Genomic DNA, 13,324 nt, shown 5'->3' on the forward strand with positions numbered 1-13,324 from the left:
TCCCTTGCGCCATATTATAACACTGCGTATAGTTATATACCGGAGGAGAGAAAATCAAAAAATTCGAGCAAGAGAAATCCGAATTAGAAGTTAACAAACAAGGAATCCCGTAACTCCATTGGTACAAAGATCAGGTTCTTCAGAGGCCCATTGGCACAATATTTCTGAGCCCTTGGGTTGTGGCAACTACAGCCTGAACGCTTAACTAGAGTTTCGTCTCCTGTTATTGGATTTGTCCATAGTTTGGTTATTTTGTTATTTTATTATTTCATACTAGAGTACCGTATATCATCTCTGTTTCCTCATGCACTTCACAGGTTTGCGCCGATGTAAGAACGGGGTGTTTCATCTTGACGCCACAGATTAGAATATGACAACGTAGTTACCATTGACCTAGTTTTCCTCACCGGCAGCGGTTAATTCACAGAATGCCTTATAGGTCGTGAAGACATCATCATCGCCCTCACCACTGCCAGTGTTCTCAATCACGCATTGGGCAGTAGCGCCAACGAAGAAAACATAGCCCTCTCGGACCTCCTCAGTCTTGTTGCCAACAGTGATCTTGCCCTTGCCACGCGTGCAAATAAAGATGCTAGGGCCATCGATCGGGTCGAAAGTGGCCTTGGCGCCCGTCCGATTCAGGTCAGTCTTGATAACGCTGAACTCGTCGATAGGAGGGTCGTAGAGCATTGCGGATGAGGCGCTAGAGTAAGCAATGGCGTTCAGGATGACATATGGGTAGTCTGTTGCTCGGAGCTTCTGCTCCTCGATTGGTGCATAGGAGTAAGTCAGCATCTGGGTGAGGGTGTCGACGTCCTTGAATTTCGGGGTGAAACCCGCTCGCACCACGTTGTCAGAGGACGCCATGCACTCGATAATATCACCGGAGATGTATGCGTGAATGTCATCTGCCTTCAGGAACATGGCCTCACCAGGCTCCATCTTGACAAAGTTGAGGAAGAAGAAGATGAACAGACCGATATCGTTCGGGAATTGTCCGTCAAGACGCTTGGCAAGCGCAGCCAGCTCGGCAGGGTTGGTGGGGTTCGTCTCCACCTCACCTGGCACGGTTCCAAAGCTGTCGGGATTCTTGTCTGCGGCCGAGATAAGGTCCTTGCAGGCTGCCTCCACCTTCTGGTGTGACGACTCCATCAAAGTGGTGAAGAGGGAGCGTAGTGCTTCCTTGTTCTTTTGGATGACAGCAGGGTCGTCTGAGTTCTCGTTACCCTTGACGAGCTGCTCGAATTCACTCGCCGCCTGGTTGCCAACTAGGGTACGCAGCGGCTCCACGGCCTGTAGGAAATGCGCGATCTCTGCGAGCGGACGGAAGCCACACAAACCCTCGAATGGAGTGATGGCAATTGTCATTTCAGGCTTGTGATTGTCATCTTTCAATTGGTTAGCCATCATTCCAGGTGCTCGTTGATTGAGTGTGATCCCAAGTAACACTTACCGGGATAGTTCTTTGGGTCCCGGGCATGCAGCTGCTCCGCGAGCTTCTTGTTGGGATGGGCCTGGATGCTAAGGGCTTTACGGATGGAAAGCACCTTGAACAGGAACGGGAGTCTGCCTCCGAATCGCTCACTAATTTCGGTCGACAGCAGGGCCTGGTTATCCTGAACCATGTCGAGGAGGGTACGCTGAGTCTCGACATCTTTAGATGGAAGAGAAGGGTGTGTGCCCATCCAGAGCTATGAAGGGTGAGCTCATTACGTCCAATATTAGACTTGGGCTCTGACTTACTTCGGCATAGGGCTTCTCGGCCTCAATCGTAAAGTCCGGGGCGGCTGTTGTGGCCGCGTACCTGGCCGCTGCCGACTCTTGGCCGACCTTGCCTATGACGGACATTAGTGCGGGGAACACAATATCGCAGGTGTACTAGCTTACCCCAGTCGTAGCTGTTGACGCCTAAATGAAAACATATCAGTCATGTTGCTGCCACAGAGAATCTCAAAGCTTACCGCATTGCAACCGAAGTAGTGGTACCTGCATCGTGAAATGGATGTTTGGAGAAAAAACGGAGGGGCAAGTTTCTATTAGAAATTGCCCGCCAAGCCTTCGGTGAGAGGTGGTATAAGGCCTGTATGGTCTCTACGACACACGTCTGGGGCCTCTTATTTTTGAGATTGATTCCGTGGCATTTCGAGGAATTCCCGGCTTTTTGTTTCTGGGGTTTACTCCGTACGGAGGTATCTATCCCGATCTATCATTCCTAACGGAGTACTTCCGCAACCATCCTACTAGATATGGCTAAAACATACAACCGCATCGAGACATCATAATAACAGGGTCAACAAAGTCAAACACTTAAGTCGATTACGAATACATCTACAGAGAATAGAAGAAGTTCATGATTCAATTGTCATTACATCTAGAATGCAATGTCCCGAAGTAGTTTAGCGTATCAACTCCGACCGCCCGGCGGACGGAGCCCTTATCACCGCATCTCCAACGCCTTCGAATAAACAACTTGTTGCTTCAAATCTGGTCTCATTACCTAAGGGTTCTGGTCAGCAATAAGCTGTTCATACTCTCCATACATTCTTTACACTTGATAAACGGCCCGATGTCTCGCAACCGCCCCCGACCCAGAGACAACGGCTTTGGCAATAATGAGGAATTGGAGCTCTGGACCAAGATCTGCCAGGATATTCGAAAATCAAAGGAGAAGTTCGATCAGCAGACTTCATTGTCCTTGCAGATTAAAGCTTTGGTGGACAAGATCGCCCATGATGGCAACCGTGAGCGTCCCCGCACTAGATCCCTCGGTTCTATACCCGCCACCACAAAGCTCCAACATGCGCTGCACATCTAATTAATCTGAACAATTTTTAACTGATTATTAATCGCATCTGCTAATCTCGCGCTTACAAGCAGAACCGACCATGGCTGAACACGACCAACTCGATAGCTGGCTCCGCCTAAGTCAAAAGCTCAGCGAAGATGAGCGCTCGATCATGCAGGACGAACCATGCGACGTAATCAAAAACCTAGAACTGCTCACAGCATTGCGCAAGGCATCCGAAGCCGAAGCACCTCCCAATCGGTCCGCATCGTTCAACAAGTCGCGCAAGAAAAGAAATGAAGTCGAAGGTTCGGTGACCGACTCCCCCAGTGCCTCGGGGGCTGACAAGTCCGCTCGCTCAAAGGGGACCATCCCACGCAGCGCCAGCGTCTCATCAAGCACGCAAGCCCGCGACGGGGGCCGTCAGGATAACCTCATGGTCAAGGTCGAGGAAGGGCCGTCGGAAGGGACCAAGGGCACTGTCGCAGAGCGGAATGGCCAGTTGGTGGTTGGGGCTCAGGTGGTGTTCAAACACAATAAGAATAAACAAGGCGTCGAGGGTGAGGGGATCCAATGCATAATCAAGGCTGTTAGTGGCGACGGACCGAAGAAGCGGTAAGTTATGTTGGGTCGTTTTCGTTTTGTCTCGATTTACATTGACTGACGCGTCATGTCTGATTCAGATATGATGTGCAGGACCCCGAGCCGAATGAGAATGGTGAGCAGGGGGCAGTTTACAAAACTACCGCTGCCTCTCTCATTCCAATTCCTCAGCTCAGCGCCCACTTGTCCACGTACCCTGCTGGCAAGCAGGTCCTCGCGCGATACCCGGACACTACCACATTCTATCGTGCGGAAGTGATGGGCGCAAGGAAGGACGTCTATCGCCTCAAGTTTGAGGGTGAAGAGGACGATAAAGAGATGGAGGTTGACCGGCGATTTGTGCTGGATATCCTGGGCAAGTAATCTCAAGCTGTTTCTACGATCTGATGTGATGATGATACCATTTAAGCGCGGCGCTATCTGGAGTTCGAAGGCCTACCATGGATATGGGGTGCTTTCATCTTGACTAGATACTTTAGTTAGAAAGAACCAAATCTTTTTTTGAAACTACGACAATTTCTAGTTGACATTTGACCCAAATACAGCTAAGTTTGCCGTCCTAGCCTAGCAGCTAGCCACTGGTTCAATCTCTGGTATCGGCTTAGTGGCCAGGAGGGGGGTGTTGGCGCTATACGGGGAGAAAGCTAGGTCAGGATAGAGTAGTTCCAGACCTGTACAATATAAGAAGCTTTCGTATGACTGGAAGTCAATCTGCCAGCCTGCTCTCTCGTCAAGGACCGGACGATCGATGCGAATGGCTTCTAAAACGCAAGGAGCTAGTGTCTTGTGTACCAGATAGACGGCAAGCCAACGCTGACGCTGTCAACCCCAATGGCGATGGAATCCGATGCTGGCCCCCTCATTGAAGTGCCGAGGCTGATGGCACATCACATTACCTTGCGTTTTCGACGAACATGTACCACACGGACAAGTATGTGAGATACACTTTCCATGCATTTTGAATGGCCACAGCATTGATCATAGATGTTCCTATATCGCTGATATGCGCACCACTTAAAACACTGGTGGCGTGATCAATTGCCGTGATTGTTTATATTTTTATATTTTTCTTCCCCGATGTCGGCTTAAACTTGTTTGATATATGCAATGTGAGAACAACATTCAATTTGAGCGTTGACTTTAGGCCAAAAGCCAAGTATTTTATAGGGTGTAATTCTAGATCAAATAAGGCTGAAGCAACCTCACAAGTTATAAATTCTTGACTAAAACACAAAGGGCCGAGAGAATGTGCTAGTGTAAGCATTGACATAGAGATGACTCAGCTTTCTTCTCCTCATGCCGAGGGAGCATAGCCGGGGCATAGTCTACATCGCAATTAAAACTTTCCATTTAACAGATTTTGTGTTTATTTTCGTCCGATGCATCTGCGCCATTGAATCCCTACCCCTGCACACTAGAGCCTCCGCAGCCTCACGCGTCACACCTTCCGACTACCCCGCCTCTCCGTCGCAATGACCGACTTACCGGCCCACGCCTCACCAAAGCTCGCGCCGCGTTCGTCGCCGGGCAGATCAGATGGACAATCGGATGACTCCAGTCAGGGAAACACCGCCGCAGGCGAACAGACCCCGGCCCTACCGGACTCATTGCTGTCGCCCGCATTCACCCCACCTGCGACCCCGGGTGGCACATTGAACTTGGATTTACACCCCACAGCAGTCTTTCACAAAAGCCAGGCAGCAGATATCAAACATAAGATCCAGGATGCTAAAGGTCCCAAATTACTCCCGAAGCTCCCGGCAGTGGAATGTATTGTGCGGGCGCGAATCCCGACAACCAACGGAGCGGAAATGTTCCTGCACCTCTACCACAATGATTTAGATGGAAAGGAGCATTTGGCCATTGTATTTGGAAACAATATTCGCAGCCGGAGCTTGGACAGCGCTCGGCCAGGGGAGACTGAGATGGACCGAATGATTCGCGGCGCGTACGTTGGGAAATTGCACCCAGGTCGAGTAAGCAGCCGGTATGATGATGATTTGTCTGGTTCAGCCTCGACGCCAAAGCAGGTCGAGCCGCCGCTGGTGCGAATTCACTCGGAGTGTTATACGGGAGAAACGGCGTGGTCGGCGCGGTGCGATTGCGGCGAGCAGCTGGATGAGGCGGCGCGCTTGATGTCTTTCCCTGTTGAGGGCCTTGCCTCTGATGCGCCGCCAGAGGTCCAATCTCTCTCGTCACATTCGACAGGGGGTGTGATTGTTTACCTACGCCAGGAGGGTCGTGGAATCGGTCTTGGGGAGAAGTTGAAGGCATACAATCTCCAGGATCTTGGGTCGGATACCGTTGAGGCAAACCTTTTGCTCCGCCATCCGGCTGATGCTCGAAGCTATGGGCTGGCTACCGCCATCTTGGTAGACCTTGGCTGTGGTGTGGATGCCATTCCAGAAGGAATTCGTCTACTTACCAATAACCCCGATAAAGTCCGCGCTATCGAGGGCCCCAACCGGGAAGTTCTTGTAAAAGAACGGGTACCGATGGTCCCATTAGCATGGCGGACTGGCGGCCAGCGAGGAATTAAGAGCTCTGAAATTGAGGGCTATCTACAGACTAAGGTATGTCTGCAAACCATTGCGCAGTTTGGTGTTATACTAATACGTTGACTTTGATAGATCTCGAAAATGGGCCATATGATCCAATAATGCTTCAGCTTGTCGTTCTGAATTTATGTCCCTACCATCATTCCCCTTTTTGTCTGGCGTATGTTTTCTTGCATTGGAACTTACAAAAAGCCTTTGTATATGATCGATTTCTTTGTGCACAATCTTGATCCTTTCCAAGGTTACATATGGCGCTCTGTATATTCTTTTTTTCTGTGCCCAATACTTCATGTTCATCGCCAGCCTTTCCTAGAATGAAGATTCGTGTCCCTAGATATATGGTACCTAGACAAATATTGTTTATTCCCAATAAACCTGATGCCATGCAATCCCTTGGCTGCATGAAAGTTTAAAGCGTTTTGGACTTCACATTCTTGACCCACATGGTAACACCCCATACCTCACACTTTTTTTTACTCCAGAACCCTCCCATTCCACAATTTCCACTTGAATGGCCAATCTTAACTAGCGCGTGTGCAAGGCCATGGCCACCCGCGCTTCAAACGCCAATGAGCTTGTGGTGCCTCAGCCCGACTTGTCCGACCTACCAGAACGTTCGCAACCTACACCCGTCGGCAAAGAGGACTTGCCAATTCCCTCCCGTGCGACTTCCCTAGACGTGGAAGGAAGCTTGGACCATGGCACGAGATCAGGACGCAAGCGCAAGCTGAATAGCATGTCATCAAGAGGTGTCGCCAATCTCACACCCGATCAGTTGGCAAAAAAGCGGGCCAATGACCGCCAAGCGCAGCGCGCAATTCGAGAAAGGACCAAGGGGCACATAGAAGCTCTGGAGCAACAGGTCAGGGACCTGTCGTCACAAAAACCCTCCCTCGATCTCCAAGCAGCTCTACAGGAGAATGGGGCGATTCGCTCGGAGAACGCAGAGCTCCGCCAAGGGCTTCAGGCGGTAATGGCCATTCTCCAACCATTGATGGCTAAGCCAGAACTACCAGGTCAGTTGTGTATCCCAATACAATCCAAGTCCAAAGCTGATACAGACAGAACCATCTCCTTCTCTAGCTACACCCAATCTCGCCCCGCCTCCGCAAAAATCCCCATTGCCCGACACCGATCGGCTCACTCCTCATAGTCAGCCACTACTTACAGGCGAGAAAACATATCCCGAGTCTACTGCCAGCTTTGATACACCTTCTCCGACCCATTCTGCACCCACCCTCGGGAGTCGCCGCAACAGTACCAATGGAGGCCCTCACTCCGCCTCTCTCCGTGTCGCATTGGACTCGCAACGCCATAATATCACTCATGGGCTAAACCTCGGCTCGGAGGAGCGTCTAGGGTTTAATTTCCTTCTGGATGGTTCGCATACTGTCCCCAAAGTCGACCGGCTACACCGTAGCAGCTCAGAACTCCTCCACTGTCCCCCGCTGAATTCTCCGTCACCAATATACCCCCATCCCTTGACCACAACCTCTGACCATGGGCCACCTGCATTCGCCGCTCCGATACAAAATCTACCGGCGACATGTCCTTTGGATAACATTCTTTTGGAATTTCTTCAAAGCCGTCAACGCGAGGCGGCTCAAGGCATCCCTAGACAAAACTTAGCCGGGCCACCGTACCCGAGTGTCTCCTCGTTGCTAAACCCGGAGAGAAGTGTCTTCTCCCATCCGGTCTCAAAAGTGTTCACCGATATCCTGTGCGCCTTTCCCGATATCTCCTCTTTGCCGGAACAAGTTGCCGTGCTCTACACCATGTTCCTCCTTATGCGCTGGCAAATTTACCCCACGCAAGAGAACTATGAGAGACTCCCAGAGTGGTTGACCCCACGCCCAACACAAATTCTCCATCCACACCCTGCTTGGATGGATTACGTTCCCTGGCCGGGAATGCGCGACAGGATCATTACAAATTACCAGAACTACCCGTTTGAGAACTGGACCATGCCATTTACACGTGACATAAACGTCAATTGGCCATACGAGGCTACGGACTGTTTATTGTCAGCCGGCGAGTCGGATGAGCTGGTCATCAACCCCGTCTTCGAACGGCATATGAGGAATTTGTCTAATTGGTCGTTGGGGCCCAGCTTTGCGGAAACTTATCCCTCTCTGGTAGACACCACACTAATCAAGCCAAGAGCACGGCCCAACACCTCATACGGGGTAGAATCTCCAGGAGACTACAAACCCACCTAAGCGGCTGCACTCCAACCGCTATCCTACCTCTGCTTTGTGGATCTTGGTTTATATCTTTCAATTCCGCCACTCATCTTGACGCAAAGGAAATCCTGGCTTTTAAGCAAGTCAACCTTTTTAATTTTTTGGGTGTATTAATTTTTCTTCTTGGCTGAGTCTCAACACAAAGCAGAAACATGCTGTAAGAAGGGGCACATGTCACTTCCAGGGCTTCATGTTAATGCCTCCAATGATATTTGGAGGGATCATTTCGGTCTAGACATTTAAATGAATAGAAATCTTCATATCAATATTTACTCCGTACCTTATGGGACACATGGGTTTCACCTTACCCTCTCCTACTCTTCTCATTCCAAAATTCCAGGCCAGCCTTCTGGCGCAGCGTCCCGTACATCGAACTGCTGTCTAGACACTCGCCGCCATATTCTCTTGCGGCCTCCATGTTAGTCCGAGCAACCTCAAGGCCAGGAAGTTCAACACCATGTTCCTGCGCCATCGACATAGCATGTCTAGCATCCTTGATAGCGAGAGAAACCCCAAAGCCAGGACGAGAGTCTATGGGCGGCGCATAAGCTCCAGTAGTCAATCTGGAAACAAAGATAAGTATGAAGAGCCACAATACCAGCACCGAAACAATACTGTTACGCACCTCTTTGAATACCCTCCAGCAACAGGACCAAAAGCCTCACCAATGAGCTCCTCCATAGCACCTGTTCCAAGCCCAGTCTTCTCGGCAAAGACCTGAGCCTCACCAACAGCCTCCATCATATTAACAGTAACAATGTTACCGGCTATTTTCAGAAGCGAAGACTTCATAGCATCCTCACCGCAATCAATCACACGTCGACCCATAACATCGTGGATCAGAGGTTTGACAGCCTCGGTCGCACTCTTAGGTCCACCGATAGCGAAAACAAGCTTGCCATCTACGGCAATTGGGTTCCCGCCGAAGACCGGAGCTGCTACGTACGATGCATCCTTGCTTTTCAGTTGCGATACAGCGGATCTCACGGTATCGGGGTGGACCGTTGAGCAGTCGACGAAGATCTTGTCCTTCAGGGACTGGCTTGAACCCATGGCGGTGGATAGCAGGCTTTGGAGCACTGAGTCATTCGAGACCTAGGAGACACTTTGAGTTCCATTGCGAAGTATTTCCCGGTGGAATTGACTTACCATGGTGAAAATAATTCCACATTGAGACACCAATTTCTCGAAATTTGGTTCTGGGATTGCTCCCAGTGCTTGCAGGGGTGTTCCGCGCGACATCGTGCGGTTCGAGTAGACCAGGCTCAATGCCTTCTTTGTGGCTAGGTGGCGCTGCAGGTTGGAGGCCATTGCCAGGCCCATGGACCCAAGGCCATACTGTTTGCTTTGTTGGTTTTTTTGCTCGGAACTGTAGATGTTCTAGGGGTTACTTACCCAGCCGATTTGTGGCATTGTTGCTCGCTGTCTCGCTAGTTTGCGGGTTCAAATGCGTGACAGTTTTATAGACAACTGGCTTAAGGATTGGCTCAAAATGGGTTTAGCAATGCGGTGTCTACCTAGGCAGGGCAATGCAATCTTTGTATGGGTCTCTTTGTATGGGTCGAGGGATGATAGGAATGGTGGAGCGCGGAGGATATCGGAGTCGGCTGACAGGAAGCTCTTCAATGGTATCAACGGGGGTTCTGTCTTCAGGTTAGACTTCACCGATTGGACTTCATTGCTGTGGGGTTATATAATTCGTCTCTTTACTCACATTCTATGCTTCGTGTGCCCATGTAGCCAAGTCCACGTGTAGCCCCTAATGTGAGACGTCCCACGTGTACTATCCTATAGCCTCAAATGTTGGCCTATATTGATTTCCAGCATTATTCCATTATTCTACTACTTGTCAGGAGCTCAAATGGGTTATTTACAGCATAATCCATCATCGCTGAGCTTGTCTGGTCCAAGAATGCGATGATGTGGTCACATACCGTCATGGCTGCGGCTCGCCCCCCAGTTGTGGGATGAATATCAGGTACGGTACGGTCACGTAAGTTATGATGCTCCGTCCGCCGTGGGCTCGACTTCAAACATCCCCAACACCTCCGCTCTCCCCTGAACCCTCCTAATTCCGCTCATCTTGGGAGTTTCCAAAGATAATTTCAGTCTCGGACGGTATCCTTACTCCCAACCGTCAAATCCCCAATTCCTCCAAGATGGCGGAAATGCCCATTGGTACACCGATTCCCCCAGGCTACCGTGTCCCAGCTCCAAGCTAACAAGCTACTCCGCAGTCCTCGATGGAGGAACCGGCTTCCTCAAGGTCGGCTATGCCGCCCAGGTATGTCGCATGACCACTACAGTCTGCCCATGCCTCTTCTCTAATTTATATTCTCTCCTCAGAACTTCCCAGAGCACCAGTTTCCCTCCATAGTGGGGCGGCCCATCTTGCGAACGGAGGAGCAGGGCGGCGACATCGTCGTCAAGGATATCATGTGTGGTGATGAAGCTGCTGCTGCGCGATCAATGCTCCAGATCAGCTATCCTGTACGTATATGTCCGGTCTTGTCCTCGCCTGTTTTACCCCGCCCTCTCCGCAAACCAGACGAGTGTCTTGTCAATGCCTAACCCGTGCTGCTTTAGATGGAGAACGGAATTGTCAAGAAATGGGACGATATGCAACATCTATGGAACTACACCTTTTACGAGAAGATGAAGATCGACCCCACGGATCGCAAGATTCTCCTCACGGAGCCCCCGATGAACCCGCTTAAGAACCGCGAGCAGATGGCCGAGGTGATGCTAGAAGGATACGGGTTTGGTGGTGTCTATGTGGCGATCCAGGCGGTGCTGGCACTGTATGCCCAGGGTATGTGATCCAAGAACAGAGCGTGAGTTCAGGATGAATACTGATGTCATGTTATAGGTCTGAGCAGCGGCGTAGTTGTGGATTCCGGTGACGGTGTGACGCACATTATCCCCGTGTACGAGTCGACCGTACTCAACCACCACATTAAGCGCCTGGACGTCGCCGGCCGCGACGTCACTCGTAACCTGATTGCCCTCCTTCTGCGCCGCGGTTATGCGCTGAACCGAACCGCCGACTTCGAGACCGTCCGCCAGATCAAGGAGAAGCTTGCTTACGTCTCCTACGACCTTGAGTTGGACAAAAAGCTTTCCGAGGATACCACCGTTCTCGTCGAATCGTACACCCTGCCCGATGGCCGTGTCATCCGCGTCGGCAGCGAGCGCTTCGAGGCTCCTGAGTGCCTGTTCCAGCCTCACTTGGTTGACGTTGACCAGCCCGGTATGGCTGAAATGCTCTTCAACTGCATCCAGGGTGCCGATGTCGATGTTCGATCCAGTCTATACAAGGCCATCGTGCTCAGCGGTGGTAGCAGCATGTACCCCGGTTTGCCCTCTCGTTTGGAGAAGGAGTTGAAGCAGCTCTGGCTCACCCGGGTACTGGGCGGCGATCCAGAGCGTCTGAACGTACGTCGACGAAACCCCGGCAAAATTATCAGTATAACTTGGCTAATGATCTTCTAGAAATTCAAGGTCCGCATCGAAGATCCCCCGCGCCGGAGACACATGGTGTTCTTGGGTGGTGCCGTGCTCGCCAATTTGGTTAGTTTCCCGTTTTCTTTCATCTTGCTCCAACCTGTGCTAACACCATTTTCTTCAGATCGCCGACAAGGACGACATGTGGGTGAGCAAGCAGGAGTGGCAGGAACAGGGTGCACGCGCCCTGGACAAGCTCGGCCCGCGATAAACGAATTGTATTTAGCCGGTTCTTGGTCTGCTCCTTTTTTCTCTGATTATCTGCTTCGCATTGTTTGCAAGCCATGCCCGGGTCTTTTTTCCCCTATCTTTTCTTCCCTCATCATTGTCGATATACTCCCGTCCATCTTGTAGTTTCCCCTGTCTCGCCTGCTTCCTACATTGTGCCTAGACTGGTCTGGCGCGGGTGGATTTGGGGCGTTGACAGAAAAGAACGAAATGTTTCTATTGGCTTTTCGTGTTAGCTTTGTAGATTATCTACGTCAACCACTATACATGTATTTCTTGGCGTAAACCGTACTGTATGCTATTTTATCTATAATGTCCCTGATAGTGTATTATATCCTATATCCACTTACTTTCTAACATTGCTTGTATGTTAATTCTGTATTATACATCGCTCGGGTCATCTTTCCTATCCACCAGAGACCTATTTTGTAGTTCAGCTCCGTAGTTCAGCCTCCACGCCCGGTCAGCAGGACGCCTGAGTGCCCGTCGCTTAAATATCACCCTTAGTTCTCCCTGAATATCTAATTAACCCTCGACCCGTCATCGAATTCATTTCCCATCGACGCATTCTCATGTTCGAGTGTGATTCCCATCAAATACCCAATTTATCTGCTGTTCCCCGGTTATACAGTCACCCAATATGTCGTCAACAAAAGATGTATGGGCTCAATGGGACCAGGCCTGGGATCTTGGCCTACCCTTGGAGAAACGATTATCTATCCTGAAAAATGCCACCGCTCCTGGCTTTGTCTACACCAATATGGCCAGCATCGTTTCCGACGACCTGGAATCACTTGTTCAACTTATCCACGATGCCCTGAACCAACAAGGCAATAAGTTGACGGTCAAACATATCAAGTGGCACGAACAGCATAGCCAGAGTGCCTTGCAATGGGATATGGTCGATATTGACTCGGGCAAAGCTGCCTTGAGTGGTTGGAGTTATGGGAAATACGCGGAAGACGGAAAGCTTCTATCGGTGTCCGATTTCTGGTAGAGAGCACAGAGGATGAATGATGTTCAGCACGCGAAAATGCTCTTCAAATATCATTCTGTGTTTTCTGTATGGTGAATTGGCAGTGTGATGTATTGAGAGAGTGTGGTGAATTGGGGCAGAGTGATAGATAGTCGGCCAAAGATTCTTAGTACTTTTGTCCCGCAGTTATTTATCTTTTGGATTAATTCATTTATGTTCAAGTTGGCATCGCTAAAAGATGAGAGGATTTTAGGGGCGTCTAAAAATCTTACATAGACTAAATATGTACATACAGTTGAAGATATCATCGTGGTTGTATAAACACTATTATCAACATTAGTATACCGAGACACCAAGGCATACCTAATATGTACCGGCTCCTCTCCTCTCTTCGCTATCAAAAAGAAATGGGCCACTCACGTTCTTA

General features: G+C 50.2%; 7 protein-coding genes across 7 annotated transcripts; 5 read left to right on the forward strand and 2 right to left on the reverse strand.

Annotated features, from left to right (window-relative positions):
* Positions 1 to 393: 393 nt before the first annotated feature.
* On the reverse strand, positions 394 to 1,992 carry pmi1 (mannose-6-phosphate isomerase pmi1; the record flags this gene model as incomplete). Its single annotated transcript, XM_057227877.1, has 5 exons — positions 394 to 1,388; positions 1,454 to 1,691; positions 1,744 to 1,835; positions 1,888 to 1,908; positions 1,962 to 1,992. The coding sequence occupies 5 exons, from the start codon at positions 1,990 to 1,992 to the stop codon at positions 394 to 396; spliced, it is 1,377 nt and encodes a 458-aa protein (XP_057087218.1).
* Positions 1,993 to 2,566: 574 nt separating this feature from the next.
* Positions 2,567 to 3,751, forward strand: N7447_003603 (SAGA-associated factor 29 family protein; the record flags this gene model as incomplete). Its single annotated transcript, XM_057227878.1, has 3 exons — positions 2,567 to 2,741; positions 2,875 to 3,400; positions 3,469 to 3,751. The coding sequence occupies 3 exons, from the start codon at positions 2,567 to 2,569 to the stop codon at positions 3,749 to 3,751; spliced, it is 984 nt and encodes a 327-aa protein (XP_057087219.1).
* Positions 3,752 to 4,860: 1,109 nt separating this feature from the next.
* Positions 4,861 to 6,048, forward strand: N7447_003604 (GTP cyclohydrolase II; the record flags this gene model as incomplete). Its single annotated transcript, XM_057227879.1, has 2 exons — positions 4,861 to 5,961; positions 6,019 to 6,048. 2 exons carry the CDS (start codon positions 4,861 to 4,863, stop codon positions 6,046 to 6,048), a joined length of 1,131 nt encoding a protein of 376 aa, XP_057087220.1.
* A 442-nt stretch (positions 6,049 to 6,490) lies between these two features.
* N7447_003605 (bZIP transcription factor) lies at positions 6,491 to 8,165 on the forward strand (the record flags this gene model as incomplete). Its single annotated transcript, XM_057227880.1, has 2 exons — positions 6,491 to 6,962; positions 7,012 to 8,165. The coding sequence occupies 2 exons, from the start codon at positions 6,491 to 6,493 to the stop codon at positions 8,163 to 8,165; spliced, it is 1,626 nt and encodes a 541-aa protein (XP_057087221.1).
* Positions 8,166 to 8,493: 328 nt separating this feature from the next.
* N7447_003606 (NAD(P)-dependent oxidoreductase) lies at positions 8,494 to 9,602 on the reverse strand (the record flags this gene model as incomplete). The annotated part of the gene is made up of 4 exons (XM_057227881.1): positions 8,494 to 8,752; positions 8,815 to 9,284; positions 9,339 to 9,527; positions 9,585 to 9,602. The coding sequence occupies 4 exons, from the start codon at positions 9,600 to 9,602 to the stop codon at positions 8,494 to 8,496; spliced, it is 936 nt and encodes a 311-aa protein (XP_057087222.1).
* A 705-nt stretch (positions 9,603 to 10,307) lies between these two features.
* N7447_003607 (actin-related protein 2) lies at positions 10,308 to 11,958 on the forward strand. Its single transcript, XM_057227882.1, has 7 exons — positions 10,308 to 10,367; positions 10,427 to 10,473; positions 10,536 to 10,679; positions 10,776 to 11,001; positions 11,059 to 11,624; positions 11,682 to 11,759; positions 11,818 to 11,958. The coding sequence occupies exons 1-7, from the start codon at positions 10,349 to 10,351 to the stop codon at positions 11,902 to 11,904; spliced, it is 1,167 nt and encodes a 388-aa protein (XP_057087223.1). The 5' UTR covers positions 10,308 to 10,348; the 3' UTR covers positions 11,905 to 11,958.
* Positions 11,959 to 12,561: 603 nt separating this feature from the next.
* N7447_003608 (uncharacterized protein) lies at positions 12,562 to 12,918 on the forward strand (the record flags this gene model as incomplete). The annotated part of the gene is made up of 1 exon (XM_057227883.1): positions 12,562 to 12,918. One exon carries the CDS (start codon positions 12,562 to 12,564, stop codon positions 12,916 to 12,918), a length of 357 nt encoding a protein of 118 aa, XP_057087224.1.
* Between the last annotated feature and the right edge of the window lie 406 nt (positions 12,919 to 13,324).

Source organism: Penicillium robsamsonii (genome assembly GCF_028829455.1).
Source record: "Penicillium robsamsonii strain IBT 29466 chromosome Unknown utg000002l_segment0_segment0, whole genome shotgun sequence".
Lineage (NCBI taxonomy): Eukaryota > Fungi > Ascomycota > Eurotiomycetes > Eurotiales > Aspergillaceae > Penicillium > Penicillium robsamsonii.

Coding starts and splice junctions, on each gene's coding strand:
- N7447_003607 (XM_057227882.1), top strand. Junction 10,680..10,775: donor TGCTCCAGATCAGCTATCCT/GTACGTATATGT, acceptor GTGCTGCTTTAG/ATGGAGAACGGAATTGTCAA. Junction 11,625..11,681: donor GCGATCCAGAGCGTCTGAAC/GTACGTCGACGA, acceptor ATGATCTTCTAG/AAATTCAAGGTCCGCATCGA.